Source organism: Centroberyx affinis, unplaced genomic scaffold, assembly GCF_046629955.1.
Source record: "Centroberyx affinis isolate AG114_WGS23_722 - 3 ecotype Tasmania unplaced genomic scaffold, CSIRO-AGI_Caff_v1 ptg001078l_1, whole genome shotgun sequence".
NCBI lineage: Eukaryota > Metazoa > Chordata > Actinopteri > Beryciformes > Berycidae > Centroberyx > Centroberyx affinis.
The window spans coordinates 85962-110652 of record NW_027279625.1 but is presented as its reverse complement, the minus strand read 5'-3'; the positions used below and the strand labels follow the sequence as shown (position 1 = coordinate 110652).

Sequence of the window (24691 nt, the reverse complement as noted above, 5' to 3'; positions counted from 1 at the left end):
AGCGGGTAACTAATCTTTAGCTGTGATGAATTTGGCAGGCCAACTGAGCCCCTACCTTTGTTACTACATCATTAAGTTTTTTCCCCACTCTCGGACCATTTGTGCGAGGAGACAGCAGGTATTGCAGCATGCATCCCAGTGCCTTCTACATTGATGCATAATTAATGTGAACTGTAAGGTATTCCATGCAGGTTTTTGTAGAATGACAGTAACTTGGGCTGAGTTGGGCTTCATCACTCCAAAGGCTACTGGAACTCCTGATATGTGTGTTAATGAGCTAAATCAGCCCTGTGTGTGTGTGTGTGTGTGTGTGTGCATTAGCCCACACAGCGTTATGCTTGTACACATGTATGTAAGGTATTGGAACACATCCTTCCCTCTGCATATATATTCAGGAGGTTGGGGGGCAAACTCAGAGGGATCAGTGACAGATTGAAATTATTACATATTTGTCTTTGTAAGAAATATGGGCCGTGCATACATATACCATAACATGAATAATTCTGTCCCAGAGTGGTGGTAGTCAGTTGATAAGGTCTATTAATTTTTCAGTGATTTGGAATAAGGAGTTCCAAATTATCACATTTTTACCCACTGGTGTAATATGCACACATTATGGCTCCATCCATCACATTTAGGTGTGGTCCTGCAAACTAATTAATGACACCAAAGGACTTTCTTGTAAGAAAGTGTTTATTAGAATAATTACTCCACAGATTATGTACATTTTACAACAGCAAAGCCACACTTATATGATCATTATAATACATAAATTATTAGGTTACAATGGTAGCAAAGTGAAAAACAGTAAAAACAGTTATTATGGTAATTAATAAAATGTCATATTAGTATTCAGACAGGATCTATGCATTTTCTGTCTCTGGAAACGGAATATTTTAATTGATATCAGAAATGTAACATCTCCTTAGTACAGCCTTCATTAAAAAGTTGCAGTGCTTTGGAGTCGCCATAGCTACAGCTTTCACTGCACGTGAGTCTGGAGGGGGTTGGACATTGGGGGAGGGGGGGATTTAAGCAAGTCTCTGTATGGTTGTCTGTATGGTTAGTTGGTTACTGTAAGTAGCTATAGAGTCACTTGAGCAGTGATATTGTCATGGATCATGCAAAGTTGGAGAAAATACTTTAAAAGTAAAAGTTGTATCCACAAGATTCAGAGTGCAGTGCCTCAGATGTAGACAGTGGGTAGTTTAACATGCTACTTTTGGAGTTAAAATAGGTTAAAAAAGCAGATTGTTCCACACCTGCTGCAATGCCACTACTACCAGGCTGAAGACTCAGCTGTGGCCTCACCTCTCTCGTTGAACACACAGGAGCGTGACCTCCTGCGGAACATGGTGGCTCCGGGGGCCTTCCGCTTGGCCAGGCGCAGATAAATGTCAGAGGTCAGGAACCTGGGGTAGCAGTCCTTTTTCATCAGGCTGTAGACTTTAACCTGGGCCGCTTCAAAACAGCTCTTGGTGGGCTGCGTTATGCTCTTCTGGATGTCCGTCTTGGTGGCGTAGTCAATGTTGACCTGAGTGAGAGGTAAGATCATGACAAAGTAAGAATAAGACGAGAAAGCATGCAGAATAACAGTCAGTCACATCTGCTAGAACAGTGATTCTCAACCTTTTTCATATCAAGGACCACTAATGTAGTCCACATTAGAGCCACAGACCCCCCATTTGATTTGTATTGTTAGATATGATTTTTGTATTGTAGGTAGAGAGATAACAGTGAAACTATGACCAAAACTGTCATTCTTCTACATTCTCTGGTGAAGTTTAACAATTCATCAGTTTGCTGGGGACCCCCTGGAACCCCTTCAAGGACCCCTGGTGGTCCCCGGACCCCACGTTGAGAACCACTGTGCTAGAATACCTGAGACTCCACACTTAACAGCAGTCACACATGGAATTCCATTACATGATTTTGCACAGTTTAGTCTATATCTGCGATGTATCTATAATGCATTCTTGTGTGTTTTTGTGTCCTCCATGATGCATTTGACACAGTATCTAATGGCCGAAGTGCAATTCAAAAACAAAAGAACACAAGGACAGAGGATGGATAAAGATCCCAGAGGTTTTCTTGCTAACTGAAGATGCATCAAATGGTGACTTGGCTGACGAGAACGAATGGGAAGCCCCTAGATTCATTGCGAGAACAACACATCAGAAGTCTGTAGTACAGAGCCAGTTGAAACAGATGAGAAAATGAACAGCTATGTGCCTTAAAACGTATGCTCAATGTCAAGCACACAGTCCATCTCAAACTTTAAGGATGCTTTTTTCGCTTTTTTAGAAATCTGTTGTCTCTAAGACAGCCTGGGGAAGATCGTTTCCCACAAGGAACCAAGTATAGAGAAGCTGCACCAGAAGCAGCATCAGTGTCACGTTGCAGTGGCGCTCTACCTGCTACACACAGAGGGCACCAACTCCACAGAGTTCTGATTATCCATTGCTCTAATTTCATCAGCTGTTCTGGACTGTTTATGCATCAGTAATATTGTCCTAATGCATTTATGTAAATCATCACAATCTGGGCAACATGTCATTTAACATTTAGCGAGTTAGTTACCGTAAAACTGAAAATACTAGACGCATATTGCACATGTGGATATCTAATTTATTTTATATTAACTAAATCACCAGAAACAGTCTATTTGAATTTAAACATTTCTTAGGATTTACATGTAGCTAAAAGCTGAATAATTTTATAGTATACCACTAGAAACAATGTGTTGTTGTCGCCTTATTTGTTCATTTTTCCCATTTGCAAAATGGAGTGAACGGTATGGCAATTGGATCTAGGTGAATGATGACGTTGGATGCATCGGACGCAACGCAACACAAGCCAAGACTAATCTGTGATGTCATCAAGAGAGCAGCTCCTTTGATTATTAACACAAACAGGAGTGACTTTGCGGACACTGTTACAGCACTCAGATTTATTGATTGATTTGGGTACATTTTGTGTGTCTGAACTGTTAGTGCTACACAATATAAAGCTAGTTTGGGTGTTAAGCCTCAGACAAACAATCAACGACTCAACACAGCCAGCCTCCAAAAAGTGTCTTTGATAACATCACAGATAAAAGAGTTGATTTTCTGGCTGCTAGTTTTGGGAGAGAGTTGTTTGTGCTCACAGATGCTGATTGAGCCAATCACAATCATGGAGTCACACATTGTGAATTCTCTTTCAGTGAATATTCTTCCTTGAAAAGACTTGTGTGCTGCAGCGGTGAAGCTACTTAGATAGCTCACAGCAACAAAAAATAATGACAACCACTCTCAAGATATTCTTGTGCATTAGTAAATACCCCAGCACCATCATGGGCAGCACAGAAGTCTGTATGTGTGCAAGATGTTTCTCCAGAGGTGCATCGATTTACATTTTGATCTCTTTGGAAATCAGTCGAACTGGCATAGGCTTTCATGTTATTGTAGGACGTTCCAAAGACTCTTATCTTTTGCATATTTACACATGTATTCATCTTAGACTGAAAGTGTGTGGGTGACCCTCTCTCCAGCTCTGTAGCGGCAAGCCGAAACCCCAAACCCGACACACGTCTAACGGTCACATCTGTTTTCAGGCCCTGAGAGCATATAATCGCATGGTGGTCGCGTCATCCTCGCAGGGGGCGAGGGAACCTCTGAAACCACAACCGGCTTGCACAGAAATAACCCGGCCTGTTCTGCAGCGGCGCCTGCACTGCACGCATGACCTCAGCAAGCAATGCTCCTGATGACTGTTTTCAACCTGCTGCAGGCTGATGATTACGCAGTGCATCAGTATACGTGGAAACTCATCCATTGTTATTGTGTTTTACACCTTCCACGGCCCTCAGAGACAAATAAGCCTGTGTAAGACAATGGTAGATAACCGGTGTTGTTCCAGCCTCCCAGCTCCACTTTGTAGCCTGTTTTGCAGCATAACATGGCAGCTTTATAGTATAGTTTATGCTCAGTAATCATGCCGTGTCCATACCTCTTTAGGGGCCTCCGATTCAATAAAGACAGCATAAATATATTTGGCTTTGGACAGCAGCTTGGTCTCAGAGTCAATGGTCTTGTATTCTTCACAGGCCAACCAGAACTCGATGTTCTCCTCGCTGAACTCTGTCCGGAGGAACTGAGAGAAGGTTTCCACCCCATCTGGATCAGAGGAAGGCGAGAGACACACTGTTATTGTCAACCACTGTGTGCGTTCACTGGGTTCCACTTTACGCTTCGGGGTGTGTTGGTCAGAACTGCGAGGGTAGTTACTAGGGTGGTGCCAGCAAAGAAAATGGGATTTGCACAACATAGCGCAGGCAGCTGTTATACTACATGGTAAAAACCAAATCTGGAATTTCTCTGAGATCGGAGTGTTGTAGGATGTGTAAATGGAGAATAGGCTTAACGTTCTCATCCCATAGTAACTAAAAATGGGCTTGATGTACAATGTCTACAAACAATCCAAATATATAGAAACCTTTATACAGCTCCAATGTACTTGTAGACTCAGAACTGATATTTTGTTGTCAGAACTTAAATTGTTCAATCTATCAATCATTTTAGACCAAAAAATTATCCAAATCCCCAGGTTTCTATGTTATTATTATTATTATTTTATTAAGCCTTGTTCACAAAGGGTTCAATAAGTATTGTCAGAAGAGCTGTATGCTTAAAATGTTTCAATGTGGCAATGAAAGGCTACTTATGAGCTTATGAGGAAGTTGAGCAGCTTCTGTATTCCTATCTACGCCAACCAACATAAAAAGATGTAGTGAAACCCCCGCTGCTCTTTCCATTAACCATTTATTGCCCCATGGCGCTCCACAAAACAACAGTTTCCTATTCAAATACAGCAAATTGTTTGACAGAGGAAGAAACTTTTTGGACAGCAATTTGCCACAGTGATTTGAGAGATTTTGGGCTATAATCTGACCTGAATGCTTCAGCAGTTCTTCAAAGGAGTCACTCCATTTCAAAGCTGCCTCCGGTGATATACTGCAAAAATCAGAGATTTTGTCAGCTGTTGCCTAATGGTGCAGCAAAAATGTTTTGGATTCTTGTCTAGTGAGAAGTCTAGATCCCATGTCTCCTGTAGTGTGCAATGATTCATGGAACTTCTCAGAAATTGAGGGTAATAAAAAAATAATTTGCAAAATAACATTGCCTACACATGAAAATATTGGATTTTGCCTCACTTGCTGGATGCTGTGTTTGCCCTTTTATCTGGACTGACGTTTTCATGAGAGCCTGACTTGGTGAGAAAGAGGCTTAGTCGGCTCTTCCTGTCCTTGTCTTTCAGTCTGCAAAGAAAAATGTGCATCAAGTCTACATGCTGTCTGTGCAGGTGCAACTCAGACAGAGCGCTGTTTTCCGAATCAACAATTTATCACTGAATTCCTTCTCACACAGACATTTATAAAGTGATTCACATGATGCCCTACAAAATAAGCAATTCTTTTGGCTTCTCTGTCATACTTCTGCAAGATAAAAGCCAACTATGCACACATTTTCACAAAAGGTCAGTAGAGACTCAGCGGGGAGGCTGTTGATGACAGCAGCCTTGAGAAGTCTAGCAGCGCCAGTGGCTTTCAATCACACTCAGACAAGGTACAACAATATACACAAACAGTACACATCTACAGTGATGGGTTTATGCAATATAACTTAGAAATATAGCAAGCAACTGTTGCTGAATCTCTTATTATTGTGATACAAAATTTGCACTACTCAAATTTCTGACATTTCTGAAATTTCTGGCTGAAAAAAAGTGATAAAAAACAAAATGAAAACTTTCCCCTTCTCCAAATGAAGAAGGCATTTGAAAATAAATGAACTTCACACACCAACCTGGTAGTATCGTCTTTCATCCTTGCTGTCTGCAAGTCTTCTGGGCCAAGCATTTTGAAATACGCTTCCTCCTTTGGGGCCAGAAAGTTGAATTGAGGAAATAGAAAAAGAAGCGTCTCCATGCTGCTGTGTGCTCGGCGTACGTAACACCAGGCCACAAGCCGCTCTCTGACAAGTTTTAACCCCTCATTCGTTGAGCCGCCTCATCTTTTATAAACCCTGTTCGCATTTCATTTCCCATACCTTTTGCTCTACTTCCTGCCACGGGGAAACCACTTACTGCTTACAGCGCCATCAGTGACAGAGAAAACCCCCCTGGGCTTCTGTCTTCCTGTCAACTGTTTACTTTGAATTTTGCAAAAGACACGATTGGCTTCACTCATTCACACATAAGTGGTTTGTTTTGTGCTGTCCATTAAAGGGTAATGGGTAATAAAACTTCATTATTTAGGCACATTTTTGACATAGCAGAACAATGTACTGAAGCAACTTTTGACCCCATAACCCAGGCAACATAGTGCTGATAACATCATAAAATTATCTGGAAATCACACATAGCCTTGTTCCTGTGAGTTTTTTTTATACAGATTGTAGGGGTTTAAAGGTTGTTTTAATGTTTATACAGACTCTCATGGATGTAATAGGATTATGTGGGTGAAATTGTCATATATGAATCACATCAGGATTGTTGAGGCAGGGGATTTAATAATTAGGTCATAATTCGACATAAAATGAACAATCGTAATCACCCTCTTCAACAAAATTACCCATGGCTTTAACACAACATTAAACATTTGATCTTAATTTTGGGATTATGACACCGCAGTCTTCTTGAAGTGCGGGGTTCTAGACAGTAGCCTATAAGGCGGCGCAGGGTTAGTCTGTGATTCCACTTGCACCAGCAGCTAGGCCAGACACTGCAGAGATAGAGAGAATGAAATGTAATGAATAATAAAATGTGTCTGCGCAGAGTCTGGGCTCGGCTCTTTCCACAACATCAGAGCCTTAATGGAGAAAGACAAACTCACTGTGACACGGCAGAGAGCAATGGGGAATAGATGCATTCTGGGGCAGATGGAGACAAATGTGATGTCTCTGTTTGAGGGAGAGAGGGAGGGAGAGAGAGAGAGAGAGAGAGCTTCAAAACTGCGTCTTTAACAACACAAAACAGAAGACCGTGACAATATTTCTCTAGTCGCTGACAACAACAAATGAACCTGAGAGCCTTGAAAGAAAGAGTAACGGTTCTACTTCTTCTTCTATGATGCTTAAATCATCGTTGTCGAGTGAAAACCTTGTGGTGATTTTCACGGTTTAAATGAATTTACATGCTCCTCTGTGGGAAAGATCCATGGTCATCAAGCTAAAAATAAGGCTGTTTTTCTTAGTTCCTGAAAAGTTGACATTTGGAAGATACAAGGTTTTTACCCGACAACAGAAAAGCTAGTATGATAGCATATCTAACTTTTTAAAGGTCACATAACACCTGGGCCAAATCAAAACCTATCCATCCTCCCATTAACAACAACACACATTGATTAAAGCCATAACTAGTGATAAATTCATAACTGTAAATGGTTGTATATGCAGCAACAAACTGTAGCTGCAGTGTCCTCTTCCTTCAGGCAAACAGAGGACAGCTGAGTCACTGAAACCAAATTGAATGGTGCCCATATGTATTTGCCTCTTCTAAACATACCAGATAGAATATCAACCGGATCAATACGCCCACAGAGACAAAACAGCCACAACAGATTTGATTTCATTTGGTCATTTTGAAATAATATTCAAAGAACAGTCACAGTTTAATTATTTCATCACCACCAGGTCATGTATTTTATTCCAAAATGAGATCAAGCATTGTTAGCGAAGTGCTGAGGAAGTAGAGAGAGGCAAGACGGTGCTTCTGTGTTCATGGCCAGAGGAGAGGTTCGTCTAAAAGCAATTTAGCCCAGTGTAACTAGTTTGGTTGAAATGCCACTCGGCCGAGCAAGGTTAACCAAATACTCTTTGCACAAAACACAGAGCAGCCAGCCGCATATGAAATCACATGATGTCTGCTCCATGTAAACTGTGAATTTGCAATGTCCACATCAGTTCCTACTTTCTCAACATTATATAGTCGAAGCGCACCAGGCATACCGCACACTTCTTCTTCTTCTTCTTCCTGTATTACTGCAGCACTACCTGAACTGTATCTGTTGATGGTGATTATATGCAAATCGCACTTTATGAGTGCGGCTTGGACGTCGCTCTCTGAAAAAGGGGGAAGTGATGGAGTTGAAACTGCAAAGTGCTGACAGGGGTGAAGGGGGAGGCGGGGTCGCTACTTCCCGTCTGCAGACTGTGTGTGCACATAGGTCAAGTGAAGTCTGCCTTCACACACTGGGAGGCTGAGCGTGTTGTTGCTGGGTGGAAACAAAGAAAAGTCAGCTAAGAAAACACAAACAAAACACTAAAGTCAACTGAAAATTTGTCAGAGGAATTCAACCTCAGAGGAACAGGGAAGATACACGCAGACATTCTCACACGCACACGCACACGCACACACACACACACACACACACATACACACACACACACACACACACACACGCAAGCCCAAAGATAGAGACGGGGTTAATGTCTGAAATTCCTCAAAAAACATACGTCTAATTTGTGATATTCCCTTTGTACCTGTGTTCAAATGTCAAATGAACAATATGCCTGAGTGGGATTGCTTTCATCTTCATCTGTCATCTAAAAATGGGACGCTGCAGGAGTGATGAAGAGAAAGACGTTTGGGTGCTCACTGTAGAGGCTGGGCATCAATGACAGCCTCTTGTCAAAACTCAGAGCCCCAGAGGCCTTGATCTTCCCAAAGAGGGTATATCACACCCGGACGCCCTGCTGAACAACTCCCTCTGTTTCTTTTCATCATCTGGCGTATTAGGCGTTCTATTTAATGACAAGGCAGGAGCTTGGAATCATCACGTTCAATCTGACTTTTTTTTTTTTTTTTTTTTTGTTATCCATACATTCTTAATCGTTGAATGTTACTTTATGCTAAAGAAAATAACCTTTTGGGGTTAAATATTTAAAAAGATAAGTTTTATCTCAGAGACTGCGTTTCAACTTGGTCCTTCAATGGACCAATCGAAATCTGTCAGAGGCTAATGCAGCCTGTAAGGTTGTAATAGTGACGTGCAAGTCAGAAAATAGGAAACTTTTTAAAGTTAATGACGTATCATTTTACTTTTTCCATGACAATAGGTTCAGCAACTAAATCATTAGTTGCCCAATGTACTTGCTAGCACTAGTTAGCTAAGGCTAGCTACATATCCTAGCATCAGATATGGCATATAGCATAATCTTTGAGTGTGTTTACATGCAAATTAGTATATAATAATACAATATCATAACAATATAAACAGAAGGTATATTCCTAGCCTTGTATCCAGCCCTAATGAATCGCAGTTTTCAGCACTCTACTAGTATATTCCAGCATTTAAACACCATATCCTGTGCGCTGTTTCCACGGAGTCACACACGTTTCCATGGAGTCACAAGCACCAAAACAACGCACCACTAAAATGAACACAGCAGGAAAACTATAGAGGTATATGGTATACTATACAGGTATATGTAAAAACTGGTTACTGATCGGTCCATGTAAACAGCATATGACTAAGACCTTAGCCAGGATAAGGTTCATATTCAGAATTTTAATGTTCATGTAAACGAACTCTATCTATCAGGTTATTTCTCTTTATCTAATATATGTGGATGTAACATCATCTAACTCCTGTCCAGTGGCTGCCATCTTAGTTGATGTACTAAAACTGTTGTGACACATTCAGATAGCCAGTTGGGTGCTGAATGAATATCCCATCAGAAACAGTGTTTAGCTCTATAGATGGGCTTAACCAAAATGTGTAGCTTCTATATTGAATTAGGGTTTTTTTTTCTTCACAGAACTGCAAAAAGGAGTGAGAGAGACGAACAGAACAGCAGCCACATCCAGTAAAAAGAAAGATGACAAATGGAGGAACAGGGACAATCAGGGATGCGGATTGAGGGAGAAAAAAGACCAGAAAGTGGGTGTCAATCCTTCCACATGGAATCCTGTAAGATGCAAACAACAGTGGACAAGGAGGACTAGAAGAGTATGTGCAGAAAATTAGATTATCTTACTTTGGGACAAGTAACAGCAGCCAAGCATACAGTGACATGCTGGTCAGTATATCAGTGAATTAATATAGATGGTGTACTATTTAGGGTTGGGAAATTACATGAGAATAACTTGGGATAATGCAATTTTATATAATTGTGTTTTTTTTTTTGGACTCCTTCAAATGAAATTGCCATACCAAAATTGATTACATTTGATGCAGTCTAGTCTAAATATGCGTAAAATCCGCCTTGATAATTAATTTTTACCATTAAATCCTATTCATCCAGTGTCTCATTGAACCTGGAGTTTCCTCAGTCAGATACAGAGCCTGACCTCACCTCTCTGTTAGGGCCAATTTCTTATTATCCCAAGATGTTGACATTTTGCATTCAGAGTACCATGGGGATGCAGGCTTTGTTGAGGGATAAAGATAGATTTCACTACATAACAGTTTTGCCAGCTGGGACACCAAAACCTTGATGCTCGATATCTCAGAACTGCACTCGACCCAGATACGATCCTATAAGTCCAAGTGTCTCCATACTGTATGGATGGATCCCTCCCAAAACTGGGTTAGTTAACACTTCCACTGGGCCAGGGCTAGACCATAAGGCCTGACATTACTAATCAGAGTGTTGTTTTTCTATCTTTATTATGTTACAGTGAATCAACAGTGTGCTAGCTGGAAGACAGAGTATTTCTCCACATTGGGAAAAAACCCCCACTGTAACTCTACATTGGTTTTCTCAGGTTTGGCTGGTTCACCTGTTTTGCGATCAGGCGTGGGATCTCCCTCATTAGGCTTTACAAGAAGGTTGACAACTTCCAGGAACTGAGCACTCTGCTTTCAGCTGAGAAGCAGCCAGCAGATACATGCCAAGATGGCTGCTCACTGGTGACATCATTTCCCATTCAGACAGTCACACAGGGTAACAGCTCTGCTAGTTTAAGCGCACGCCACATTAGGTGCAAAGTGGTCTAAAAGCTGTCTCACGGTAGCAAGTAAACACAGTGGTGTGAATGGGGAATGCACAGGAAAGAAAGAGAAAAAAAAACAATGTTTGCTGTGGTTTTATGTGAAATAGCTATGATAAGGGAAATGACTCATCACCACATATTCAGAATCCATCACCTTTCTTTCTGTGTTGAAGTGACAGTATCAAAGTTGGGTCAAATTTGTAAATAATCCTTAGCATTTGGTTTAATGTACTTTGAGTACCAGATGGGTAGGATTTAAAGCATCAGGACAATTGTGGATAGCTGTCAATCACACTTTATACTTGTCAAAGCAAGTTCAAACAACTGCTAAGAATGATTTGCAAATATTAAACACTAACATAGAGGTCTAACCATAAGTGGTCACCTACTTCTCTGGCCAGCAGTCCTTTGTTTACACAGGAGCCTTAATGCTTAAGATCCCGTCCCAGTCATACAAACACAGACTCAATGCCGCCACCCAATGCTGCATTGAGGAATTAACGGTATCCAATCATAAGACCCACTTATGAGTAATCCAGTATTCATTGGTTTGAGGCGATCAGCTGCAACTGTGGAATTTGAAAAGATGTTTTCCATGGTTGGAAGACTCTTTCAGACTTGGAAGACTATAAACAGGGTAATGTATTTCTAGGTGTGATAGCTGTTATCTTGACACATACGAGATGATGCTGTACTATCTGTACTTGCTCAGTGAGCCAGGAGCTTAGTCAGACTGGGCTTCAGTGCCTACAGTTTCAAAATGCCACCTTCATCCTGATTACCATACCCAACACTGAAAAGATGGGGTTTTCACATTCCATTTTTATTTTTTGCCAGTGAGGTGTTTCAAATAAAACTGGACCACCCCGCCTACTCTGGTAAACAACATTGGCTCTGCTCCTACTGAATCTTACTACCATTGCGAATCAGAATTAAATGCAAGGCAAATCCCACCACTCTGCCTCGCAAGGAACATTACCATCATGCATTTACACTTACATCTGCATGTTTGCTTTCACAATTTCTACAGTTTCACACTCTTCAAGACGTTTATGTTTAAATGTGATTTAAATTGGGCTTTTTATCCAATTCAAGCTGTTTTCTCTCTCTCTCTGAAAATATTCTTTTATATCCTTTTTTTGCAGGAGTTTAATTGTGTTCTCTGGGGCTCCAGGACATAAGGAGCACTGTCTCAGCTGCGATGGAGCTGACTTAAGGTGAGTGTGCCAAGAGGAAGGCTGGAACGTGGGGTATTTTTTTTTTTTTTTTGCAATGTACTGTTCCTTTGTGCAGACACCCTGAGTGATGTGGTTGTAAAGAGGCCTGGACAGAGTTCTTTATCATAGGTCTATGAGACTTTCAGAGTCTCTCCAGTAATCAGGTCCACATGCCAATAGTGATGGATTCTACTCTGCAGCTGCCCCACGCCAGACAACACACACATACAAATCAGGATTTACATGCCCAAGTCCTTCTTGATCAATAAACATTTACTCCTGAGGAGAGGAGAGACTGCGCCTGCAACCCTGCCTCCGTAATCAGATCAAACTTTCCCATGAATATATGATAAAAGGCAGAAATGGAATGACCTCTCCGCTGGTTGGCTGTTGTAATGAATCCTCTGTCTATTTGCATAATGACAGTGCATTTTCTCCCATCAACATCTCTCATTCTCAACTTTCATCCCAACTCTTACAGGAATAGGCTACTAATACTTCTCTACTGGGAAATTAGGAAGAGCACCACACACTGAGCATACAATCACCGAAGCCGCTGAAGTTATAACAAGGGTGTTAATGATTTTGCTGTGAAAGGGAGAGTATTTTAATTGATTATCTTAAAGCATTTGTTTCACTGATTAACTGTGGGAGTAAGGCAAGGAATGCTTGTGCTCTTCAGGTTGGATGAGGAAGTCGGCCTGTTTCATCAGTGTTAGAGATGGTGCAGCATGACTGAACGCTCCTGGACTGCTGAAATTTAGGAGAACAGACTCTTGATATTTCCCATTCGACTTCAGTCAAGATCCTTAGCAAGCGATATAATATACTTTTGACTGCCGGACTACGAGAGAACAGACTCAAGCTGTGACACAAATTGGAGTTACAACATGAATAGCCTTTCTACGGAACCAATTATTTTGTGCAGTTCTCTGCAGTCCTACTTGATAACAAAGCGCATACCATCTGTTCTTTTTCATGTCAAATAAACATATTGATCAACTGACTCTCACGCTTTCAAACTATACATTTTAAAACTGAATCGCCTCTCTGCAGCCATACATTCATGCACTCAGCAAATGGGCTGCACATCTTTATTTTTTATCATGTTGTACTTTTGCATCATTACTTCATTTTTACGTCATCATTTTTGTCTCCCAAAGTAGACAAGGTTTAAACTCTATTATGAATATTGTACCCTTGACATACTCCTTGCATGAATTCTGACAACGAGTCATGCTTTTCACTGAATCTGTTCGACCAACACTAGCACTACAGATCTCACCTGTGTAGTCGAGGAAAAAATAGATACCATGCCTAAAAGTAGTTTTTTATTGGCTCTCTGCTCTCCACAGGCAGGTCAGAGGTCAGGGTCAGCTGCTGGCCAGTAGTCATGGAGCTGGTAGGGATTCAGTTTGTTGCTCAAGGACATTTCAGTACGGTGGATTCTTGCCGACATTTTGGCTTGATCCCGGCTCCTCTCTCCACTCACTGCACCACCCAGCTGCCCAAGGTCACCTCTGAAAACCGTCTCTTAAACAGACAGCAATGAACACCATTTCTACTGGGCAAACATCAAAACAGTATTTTACACCAGTGCCAGTGTCCTGTCATGTCCCATCACCGAGGCTGCTAACTTAAAGGTACTTGAAGCAGGAGACAAAATATGTAGCTCAACTTGTTTTGTACTGTAGAACATACAGTAACACTGCCAATGTGTGTATGTGTGTGTGTTTGTGTGTCTGTGTGTGCTCACAAGTATAGAAAGTACCATTTTTTGCGAGTCCTCACTTCTTTAAGGGTCTTTTATAGGATTAGGACTTGAGTTTAGGGTTAAAGTTGGATCTAGGATTAGGTTTAGGTTAGGGTTAGAGGTTGATGAATGAATTTATCAATGGAGCTCCTCACAAATGTAGTAATATGCGTGTGTGTGTGTGTTCATCCAGGTAAATAAAATTATCTCATGTTGTATATGCTCCCACGGCAGTGTTGTGTCGGTTGTAAATCAATATGAGTCCTAATTGAACAATATTGCGATGCAGAATGTGCTGCAGAGGCTCTTGGCCCGTGTTCTTCACTATGTAGGAGACAGTGAGTCACATTCAGCCCACTGCTCGCTATAGTGGTTCTGATTACAGAGGTTTCATCCTCATATCTTCATTTGGACTATTTATGGAAAATCATGAAGTGCAGATAGTGCCACCTGCTCCCCCTCTCTCTCCCGTATCTCTCTCTCTCCTTTTCTCAGAATTATTATCAAGATTCTCCACTTTGAATGTTTCATGATTCATCATTGATGTCTCTCTCTCTCTCTCTCTCTCTCTCCCTCTCCCTCTCCCTCTCCCTCTCTCTCATCACTGTAGCATAATTTCTGGAAGTTGAGTTGCCTTGCTCTCGGTGTGTGTGAGGGAAGCCTAATTAGAGTGAATTGTTTGGCTGATGGTCTGTGAAACACATTGCGCCGATTATCAGTGTACTATAAACAGACTGTTATCTGTGAAATCCCTCTGCCTGGGAGCGTACGAGGATGGAAGCATGATTAATATGCAAAGAAACCAGGTCACGGATAAAACTATCCATCGGTCAAATTGTAGACTCCTACTGGGTGACAACTTCCATCCTGCTGTTTCTGCCTTTTCTTCTTAAAGTGATATGGCGTTTTGTCCAAACACGTGCTTTCTACAGTGACTTTAGAATCTGTGCGAAAAGTGGAGTAAAAATATCCCCTTAACAACACCATCATGAAATGCAGCTGGGTATTTTAAGAGGTGAAATGACTCAGTGTTAAGAAGTAGAGACGGGAAGTAATTCTTTAACATATTAGTTCCTGATTAAGTCTTGAATAGAAGAAGAAGAATTCATTTCCAAAATGTTATATAAGCATGTTTGAGGACAAAACAATATTGAAATTCATTCATTAGCTCTCGACTGCAGAGGATCCAGTCTATAAAAGTGTCATCATTTTGTCAATAAGGACTAAAGGTAGATATTAGCAGCAGTACCATCATTTGTTTTAATAATGGTGTGCTATCAATCAAACATTTTGTAAGAGCTGTTTTATTTTTTCCTATCTATTTTGAACAAAACTCATCAACTGCATAATAATCACCTTTCAATGGATGAATGTATGAATCAGCAGCAACATGTTCACTGTTAGGTTAAAATAGCCTATACTCTTTACTTGAGATCAACTTTTTGCTCCATGCAATTGGTATGAAATAATGGTATGGTATGAATTTGTATGAAATAATGTTGACAAATGATGTTAAAATGAGTCAAGAGAGTAAAGATTCAAAACATATATTTCATAGATTTAGGAGCTATATTGGTGTGAAGGGAAGTAATGGATGTGTGTCTTGATGTTGAATTTACAATGATAAAGATGGTTATCAATGAGATACTCAATGTAAATTGTTCTAGTTGTCAGCTGTTATATATAATCTATATAGCCACTGGCCTCTGCATTAGTAATGTGGAAACACACGACTCACGTGAATCCTCTGTGAGGAGACCTTGGCTCAGATGATACCAGGAGCCTAATTCCTCTCACAAAAGCCGATAATAACTGCTTGCCTCATTACTGTATGTTGTAGAGTGCTTCATAATGTGTACACTGCAGTTTTCAAGATCAGCCAGCCCACCATACTACATCTTATTAGTTATTCTGAATGATATTAGCTTGTGCTCTAGTTTACATAATTCATTGGGGTCTCATTAAAGTGTTTTTAATGAATAAAGAAACAACTTAATATGCCCCAATAGTGACCTGTGATGATTTGGAACATCGTTAGAATCACCAGTCATCAAAGCTCCTGGCTTGATTACCATGAATGTGGACATAGCAGTTTTGAAAACTAAACAAACTGAAATGTAAAACGTTGCTTGTTTACAGTGTGCTTCTTATCATACTTTTAACCACAGCTGCACATACATAAAGCAAATACCTGCACTGTGTATTGTTCACTGGCTCGACCTCTTCAGCACCAACAGAAAAATTGAACAATTTTGACTTAATCAAAGAGAGGAGTAGGGAGGAGGATCCACATTTCACTCATCATGTTATATTGGTGACCACTCATTCTTATTTTTTTGTGTGAACAACCAATTCTAAAACAAATTTTTTTTTTTCTTCTTTACTCAGGAACTTTCAATAAAATAATTGATAAATGACTCCTGAGGTTACCATGTGTATGTCAGCAGCTTATCAAAAATTAATCCATTATGTGCCCTAGTTGCATTAGGGGAATTAAGCGGTCACTGACCTGACAGTAATGCAATTAGCTGTGATTACATTTAATATATTTACATGAGCAAGGCTCGGGAATACGAGAGGACACCGATTAGGCAATCCTGTCATGTACTGGATGTTAGACACAACAAATCTAAAGATCTGCTCAGTGTTGTTTTGGCGGCTCATGCAGATGACGTGTATTCATGGGATCTGTCATCACTGTTTCCATCTGAAGAAAAAAAACAACTACTAAAAATAGACAATCTAATAAGTTGTGACTGCCCACTGAAAGAAGGTAAAAAAAAAAACTAAAAAAAAACTGTGGGTATACTTATGCCATGACACAGAAAGCAATGTTCCATAATTAAATTTTGATTTTGTAATATCCACAGTCCATAGACTATTATTATTCAAACTGTAATTAACACTATAAGAGAGGCCATATAGTCAAAATTACAGTTTTGCTGTTCACATTCACATATACTAAATACTCGCACATACACATGAAATACACACATACACTCATCTGTATTTGCATGCATGCACAAATATGTGCACAATGAGAAAAGGTGAAGAAATATAAAGTTCTATACATGCATGTATATAAATGAATGTTGTTGCTGTTTTCTAGGCTTCCTCTGCACAGGTGCACCAGGTCTCCCCCACATACCAAAGACAGGCACATCAGGTGGATTGCAGACTAAATTGCCAATAGGTATGAGTGTGAGTGATTGTATGCCTATCCGTGTTCGCCCTGTGGTCGACCGGTGACCTGTTCAGGGCCCTTGCTTTCTGCCCAATGCATGCTAGGATAGGCTCCAACCCCCCGTGACTCTGAATAGGAATAAGCAGGTAAAGAAAATGAGGCACAAAGCTGAGCCACAGCGATGCTTTGTTAGATGGTACAATTCCTTCTTAGTTTTCTGGTGTATCTTTTATATTTAAGTCATCCATACCACCATAATAATACAATATTGTGTTTTTAGCATCTATTTTACATGTACAGATTCACTCCATATATAATCCAATGATTCCATGTAGTGATTGCTAGGATTTTTGTTGTTCTGCATCTCAATTCTACTTTTTTCTTTTCAAATGTGACACTTTTCATGCTTTTATTTTGAAAGTGAAAGCACTGACCTTATGATCTTATTAACAGGCTTTCTGTGGCAGCTTGACTCAACTCTCAGCTGTGATGCGATGTGATGCCTCTTCCCCAGGGTGGTCACACAGGTACGAGGCAGTGAGGCAGCCACAGCAATGTGATATTGAATTTGAGTTGAATGTCACTCTGTGTGTGTCCACTTTTTTATTTTGTAGCTCTGCATCATTTCAACAGCGGATGGGAAACTACATGCTGAAAACAGAGAGGCAGACTGTTGTCGAATCTTCTCATGGCACAACAGGAAGCAGATCAAGGCTCTTATTATCCACAAATTCAATATTTTCCTTTAGCAACATTTCTTGGAAGATACTCTATGGCACTCAAAATATTCTAACTGGCATATCAGTGACAAGCTGAAAGTCTTGTTTAATAATTGAAACATGTGCTGTCCAGGAAGTTGAAGCATACTGGCAGTTTGGAATGGGAGTGATCGTCCACATCTTTCTTTTTTCTTTCTCTTCACACTTCCTGTCCAAGCAAACACTGACAAGTTGTGACCTTGGGTTGACTGGGTGACTTTTATGGCACCGGTGACATTTAAGAGATTGGTGCCAGAGCGCAGAGCCGCTGGTGAACTTTTCCTCCACACTTATTATTCAAATGAAAGCTGGGACTTTAAAAGCATCCGTATAAATCACCCCCATAACCACGCTTTCCAAATCCTGCCCTTGTTGAGATGTATCAACACAACATCTTCCCTGTGGTGGAAGGAGTGGTGTTTTGCCCTAATTAACCCACTTAGATTGTATCCGGGGCCAAGATTAAACGATACCTTTCATTCTGTGCCAGCAGTCAGGCTCATTTGTCTTCAGGACACAATCTTCTGTGTTTTAATTCAAGGGTAAAAGAACAACACACTGGGTGGTTTACCAACAATACAGCTCAGAGTCTAATGAATACAACGCTTCATGTGACATCATGCGGTACTATTGTGATCTGTAGCCTTGAACTCCTACAGGAGCCTACTGTACTGCACTCATGTTTGTCATTAGAAAGAACTCTTGGCAGCTGACAAAGTCCCTTCAGAACATAGACAGTGTGTTTTGTGCAAGTCTGGGCCAACTCTACATATATAGGACACAGAACACGAACAAGTCAAATTTTGCTTATGCCTCAATGGCCACCAGTTTTTGCACTCTGTGATTTACTTTCAATAGAGAAAACTGCTATCACAAAAACCAGGAAATTAGATAGGTGAAGCATTCTTCTCCACTTTAAAAAAGTCCATCTTTGGTATTCATGTGAGCCGGTGAGGGACCTGTCAAGGTACCTCCCTCCTAATATTCTGTGGATTAACTCTGGGTGTGATAGAGGACACACTTCCTTTCCCACATTCTTGTTATAAGAACTAATTAACAGGCAGGCAAAACACAGTTTTTTTTTTCATTCAGCCTAGAATATTCATTCTATTCAATTCAAAAGACTTGCAGGGGCCACTCGTCCTGAAAATGTCTGAGTTTGTGCCCGATAGATTTTTGGCAAAGTGAATCAATCAATACTTGAAGCTGTTGTTCAGAGTGTGGGTCAGTCAGGCACTAGAGTAATGAATGAGTAATTGAGGTGTTTGCTATCTAAAAGAGGACCGGATCAATCGCAGTGATCTTTAATACAGCCGTAGAACGCAGTGACAGAAGAAGAGATGGCAGCCTATAGATCAACAGTTCTGAATCACAACCTGCTGGATGTTTTTTCAGGCAAGACTTTCTGAAACAAAATGTGTGTTTTTCCTGCAATCAGTACTTTGCAAGGTCTACCTTGTGCCCAATGACAATCAAAGCCTTTCTTAGATTGACTGAATCAGACTGAATTAACAATTAACTCTTCACCTCAGACTGAAGGCTATACTTGTCAGCCAAAGGCATGTCAGCCATGCCTGTCAGCCAAAATATTCAGCTCTAAACTGTGATGTGTACGCTCTCACCAAAAACACAACAGAGGCATTTTGCTGTTTTTGAGCTTGCACCTGTTCCATAGTGAAATAAATCCAACCTAGAAAACTATAAAGCTTTTGACAATCAAAAATGTGATAAATCTTTTCTGCTTTGCCCATCTTCAAGGAACCATCACACCAGGAATGAAGACCGACAAATGGGTTTGTTTTAGATATTATTCACAGAATACTGGCAGCAGACAGACTTAACTCAGCCCATAGGTCTAAATAACAATAGATGTGTAGATATATACATAGACATAGATACAGTATGTTTCTGTAGTTCAGGCCCCTCTAAAGTAAGTTTTAGTCAGGTGAAAACTGCAACAACATTATCCCACTTTTTTGTGTTGATATGAAGAGATTAGAAGAGGGAGCTGATGTGGGAAAGGACATACTATAATACGAAAACTGTCATATGCCGGATAAAGACGAGTTTTCTATGTATTATGAGGCTATAAAAATGTAAAATGTTTACATCTATAATGATAGTACACACTGGAGCAGTTGTAAAACAGATCAGTATTTGAATTACAAAGGATTGGAATGGGTTAAGTTTTGAAAAACGTATTTCCCATCTATCTCAAAGTCAAACTCCTCAAGAGCATGTGTCCCTCAAGATGGTCAAATGAAGTCCAGATTGCATCATTATAGCCAGTTTGATCGAGTTTTTTTCTCTGTAAGAAAACTTACAGTACATTTATTAGTTGCAAACTTCCAACACAAACAGCCAAGCACAATAAAATGAAATGATTTAGCAAAATTAGGGAACGTCATGAACCATTGGAAAGCTATCAGTTACAGGGTGAATTGAGAGTGAGAGAGAGAGAGAGAGAGAGAGAGAGGGAGAGAGAGAGAGAGAATAGTGTTTCTCTGTGTGTGTGTGTGTGTGTGTGTGTGTGTGTGTGTGTGTACAGATCTGTGTTAATGGAGAGAGGGTAAAAGGGATTAATGTGGAAGACAGTGAGAGACTAATCCTTCACAATAAAAGCATGCAATTAAAATATTCAAAGTGATGTATTAATTTTTGCCGGTGTGACCATATTTGTGTGTGAGGTTCGCTTACTGAAATTTAGAGATCTCTACTTTGGTCCACTCAGTCGACCTTTAGGTTCACAAATCTAAAAGTGCCACTGGAGTGTGCAGTTTGTTGATGTAGAAGAAATGATGCTGCTCTGCAAACAGGATTTATTTGCCCATGAGAGCTAAAGTTCCTTATTCTTTGATCTCTATACTTGTACACAACTGTATGCAATCTAAAAAAATATAAGTTCTTTTGGGACTTGGTGAATAGCAAGCAGGCAAGCTTTGAATTTGATCATATCCGCGGTGTAGATGGTCTTCGTCTGGAAATCAGAGTTGAAATGTGTGCTGTGTTTTACTGGGAGAAGAAAAGAGCAGGGTCCAAGGTTTAGTCCACTCCGCTTTGGTTCATTTGAGGGTTTGGGATAGAGAAGCATGGCTCTAAACAGACTCTATGCAGACTTAAAAACATGGGGATTGCAATAACTCATGAATAACAATTCATATAAACAAAATCACAGACATAGGCCTACACTACCAGTCAAAAGTTTGGACACAGCACATTTTTCTTTATTTTTATTTTCCACATTTCAGAATAACAGTAAAGACATCAAAACTATGAATTAACACATATGAATTATGCAGTGACCAGAAAAGTGTTAAACAAATCCAAACTATCTTATATTTTAGTTTCTTTAAAGTAGCTGCCCTTTGCCTTGATTTATGAGAAATTCATACATAGGCATCAACTTCACTATTTATATTTGTCTAAGAAACACATTTCAAGCATTTAAGCATAAGCCTTTAGATCAAAATGGCTTTAAGAGAATGAAAAACATAGAACATTCAATCAGGTGTATCGAAGCGTTTGACTGGTAGTGTAAAAAGCATCTTTGCTTTACATCGGGAATCTTAGACCGGCCGTTTCTTTGTGTCCTCTGTGTTTTGAAGGGGAAGTTGAAACAGAGAGTGTTTTCCATGCTGCGAGGGCCAAATGGTTGTTGTAGTCTTTTGATCTAGGGAGGAGCCTGTGTCTTAGAGAGGGTTTCCATCTAATCTGCCTCACGCTGGACTGTGATACCAAGACTACGTGCCGCAGGGTGACGGCAGACCAAAAGGTGCGCGAAGCCGTGCTGAGACACAAAGACTTTCCTGTTCAAACCCTCTTCCCTTCCCTCAACATCTAGCGCTGATCATCAAGAACGCATCCTATCACTGCGAGAAAAAAAAACAACAAAAAAAAAAAACATCCCATTTCGTATTACAGGCTCGTGTCATTGCTGCACTCCGTGGCACGGCGTTCTTGCCATTCAAGTGAGGATGCCTTTGAGCTGTTTTGAGGAAGTAACTGATGCAACCTTCTATCTCATCTGCTGAAATGCGGCAAGCCATGTAGATGAATTGCGCGCATCTCAGATCTTAGGGGGAGGGGATGAGGGTCTCCGCTGACATTACTGTTTCAACAACACGGGATAAAAGGCTGCGAACGCGTCTTAAACACTCGCTGAGGCCCGCCGACCGGCCACGCACGCCGGCAATCTTCGCTCGGCTTTGACGCGCAATAGACAGTCGAGAAAGGAATACATTTGCACTTCGCTCAGACGCTCCTTCAGTCATGAAAAGGGCGAGCTTGCCATTGTGCATCAAAGGAGGGCACAGCATCCGGATGCTGTGAATAGAAGTTCATCAGGAAAAAAAACAGGAGATATTTGAGATTCAGGGCCATTGTTAGAGCCTGTATGCTGAAACGATGAGTGTATATATATATATGTATGTATGCCAGCACTTAGCTTGGTTTATACATCTACACACAGACACAAAGTTAGATTTCAGCCATAATCGTAAAGAATCAGTACCTGCAACACGTACCTGAACTGCGCTACACTTACATTCATGTCACCACTGTGGCAGCTTTCCTTACAAATACACATGCAAGCTCCTCCTGGAAAAACAGCCATATAACCCCAGTCTCTGTAACAGAATTGTCAAATACACTTGAGAACGGTTCACAGAGCGTGCCAAGCCTCTACGGAAGGTTTCCAGTTTAATCTAATTTGATCACAATACCTAAGTAAGTGTAAATTTCCGACAACATTGCTTCGATTCGGGCGCTAATTCGCTTTGAAAGGCTTATTCTGAGCCAGCGGATAATTGTAGAGGATGCTGTGATTGTCCACTGATGGATGCAGAATTACGGCGGCCGGTCTTGGCATAAGAGGGATCATTTCCACAGGCAGGTTAGACTTCGTTTAGGTACATCACAGCCGAGGCAATTAGTAGCCTATGAGACCCTGCACAGTTACCGCATCAGCTAATCAGGTAGGGCTAGAGGCTAACGTTTAGTTTTTTGGTCAGTTGGACTAGGCCTTCAGAGTGTTAGACTGTTGATAGTCTAGCTGAAGGTTACAGCAACAAAGCTTTTGAAGGTCCTTAAAGGAAAAATTCATCCTCAGATACTTTTACACTGTTAGATATCAGTCTGTGATGTGATGTGAGTTAGATGAGTTATTTAGTGATGGAGTGTTGTAATTTACTTCTTTGGTGTATCCACTTTCCCTCAGCCTGCCTGGTCTACTTCTGCTTCCATTCCTACATTTCCCAGAATGCCTTTTGACGATCCCCAGAGAACAGGCGTTGCATTCAGCTGTGGGTTATACTTATTTTCCTTGAAAATAAATATTTTGTTTGTGATACAGTTGTGTTTTAAGGACTAACCTGTCTCATGTAATTGTCTTTTGTTTATTCCTCTTTTTATTACAGAGACAGGTTCCTACTTTCGTTTATTCACTTGCACTTCATGCATTTTAGTGTATTTTAATGCTTTATTTTAGCCTGTAAATGTAAAAGTCCATGCACTTCCATTCACTGCATACAAAAAGAGAAGATTAGGGTGTTTGAAGATAGAGTAGCAAAAACACTGTTCACCTTCATCTTGAACCTTTAAATTTGCTTGTTATTCTCTTTCATGGGGGCAGACAGTAATTTGTATCCTGTGTTCTTTTCGCTGTGTTTCCATTTGTCCAAATCTTGCTTGTGTAATAGTTTCACATTTCTCTCTCCACTCGCTTCTGCTGACTGAAAAAGACCTGACTCTCCTTTAGAAAATGGTACAAATTAACCTCATGACCTAATCTAGAAGCTAATGCTAGGCCTGTCGCTATTTTCACCTTGGTATAAAATGTTCTTTTGTTTACTAATACTTTTTCTGTCAAGTATTCAACCAGCTCAGCGGACCTATGCATCGTTCTCTTCAGCAGTACATGGTTTGATAAAACATTATCTTTTCACATGTTATGAATTCATACACAATATTCTGTTGTGCTCAATATTTAAACCGGAGTGAACAGAACATCCAAAACTGATTTAATGTCACTCTTGCAAAATTACATTGTTTGAATATTTATCACAAAATAACAGTGAGTAGACGGCATCCTGTTTCCTGTCTGTCAAATCTTACAAGAGAGAAATCTTACAAGATGTTTTTTGCCTTTTTTTTATGCTAATCTTATATTTTATGCATTGAGCTCAAACTTCCTCCAAGTTTTAGTTGATAGATAGCCTGATAAGTAAGACTCCGCATAGCTGATGGCAGCTCTGTTGCCACAACCGTTTATGATTCAGAGCACTTTCCGAGTGTAATTGCACAGTAAAACAGATTGTTATGCAGAGTTGATATGATTTGAGGAAGAACAGAATTGGAAATTTGGAAGAGTTATGATTGAAATAATCCTTTCCACGCACAGTAAGGAGATCAAAGATAAAATAAATAAGAGTAGCACATTTTAAACAGCAAATGTTGTAACATGATGTAAAACACATAAATATAATAACGTATGCCATGTTAAGCTCTTTGTGCCACCGTGTGTCATTCATCAAGTGAACATAAAAAAAATACAAATGTCAAACCACAAACCTAGGAATTTAGTGAAAAATAATCATAGCTGTTCACCACCTGCAGTCCAGAGTCTCCATCTATAAAGGTGGTGTACCTAGCACTTATTCAAGCATGATCTTCCTGTGACAGCCATTCAACTTCCAGACTTTCACTGAAAATCAAAAAGCTATTAGGCCTTCAATGTGAAATGCATTGTGGCAGGTGCAGTTTGTCACTGATGGATGAAAAAAACATTCCTTTGACAATTACATGT

The 24691-nt window shown here is 40.3% G+C and overlaps 1 protein-coding gene across 1 annotated transcript; it reads right to left on the bottom strand.

Moving 5' to 3' along the window:
* Window positions 1-695: 695 nt before the first annotated feature.
* On the bottom strand, window positions 696-6038 carry rgs18 (regulator of G protein signaling 18). The gene is made up of 5 exons (XM_071523240.1): window positions 5847-6038; window positions 5195-5299; window positions 4933-4994; window positions 3991-4157; window positions 696-1534 (listed from the first exon to the last, which is right to left on the bottom strand). The coding sequence occupies exons 1-5, from the start codon at window positions 5966-5968 to the stop codon at window positions 1280-1282; spliced, it is 711 nt and encodes a 236-aa protein (XP_071379341.1). The 5' UTR covers window positions 5969-6038; the 3' UTR covers window positions 696-1279.
* Window positions 6039-24691: the final 18653 nt, after the last annotated feature.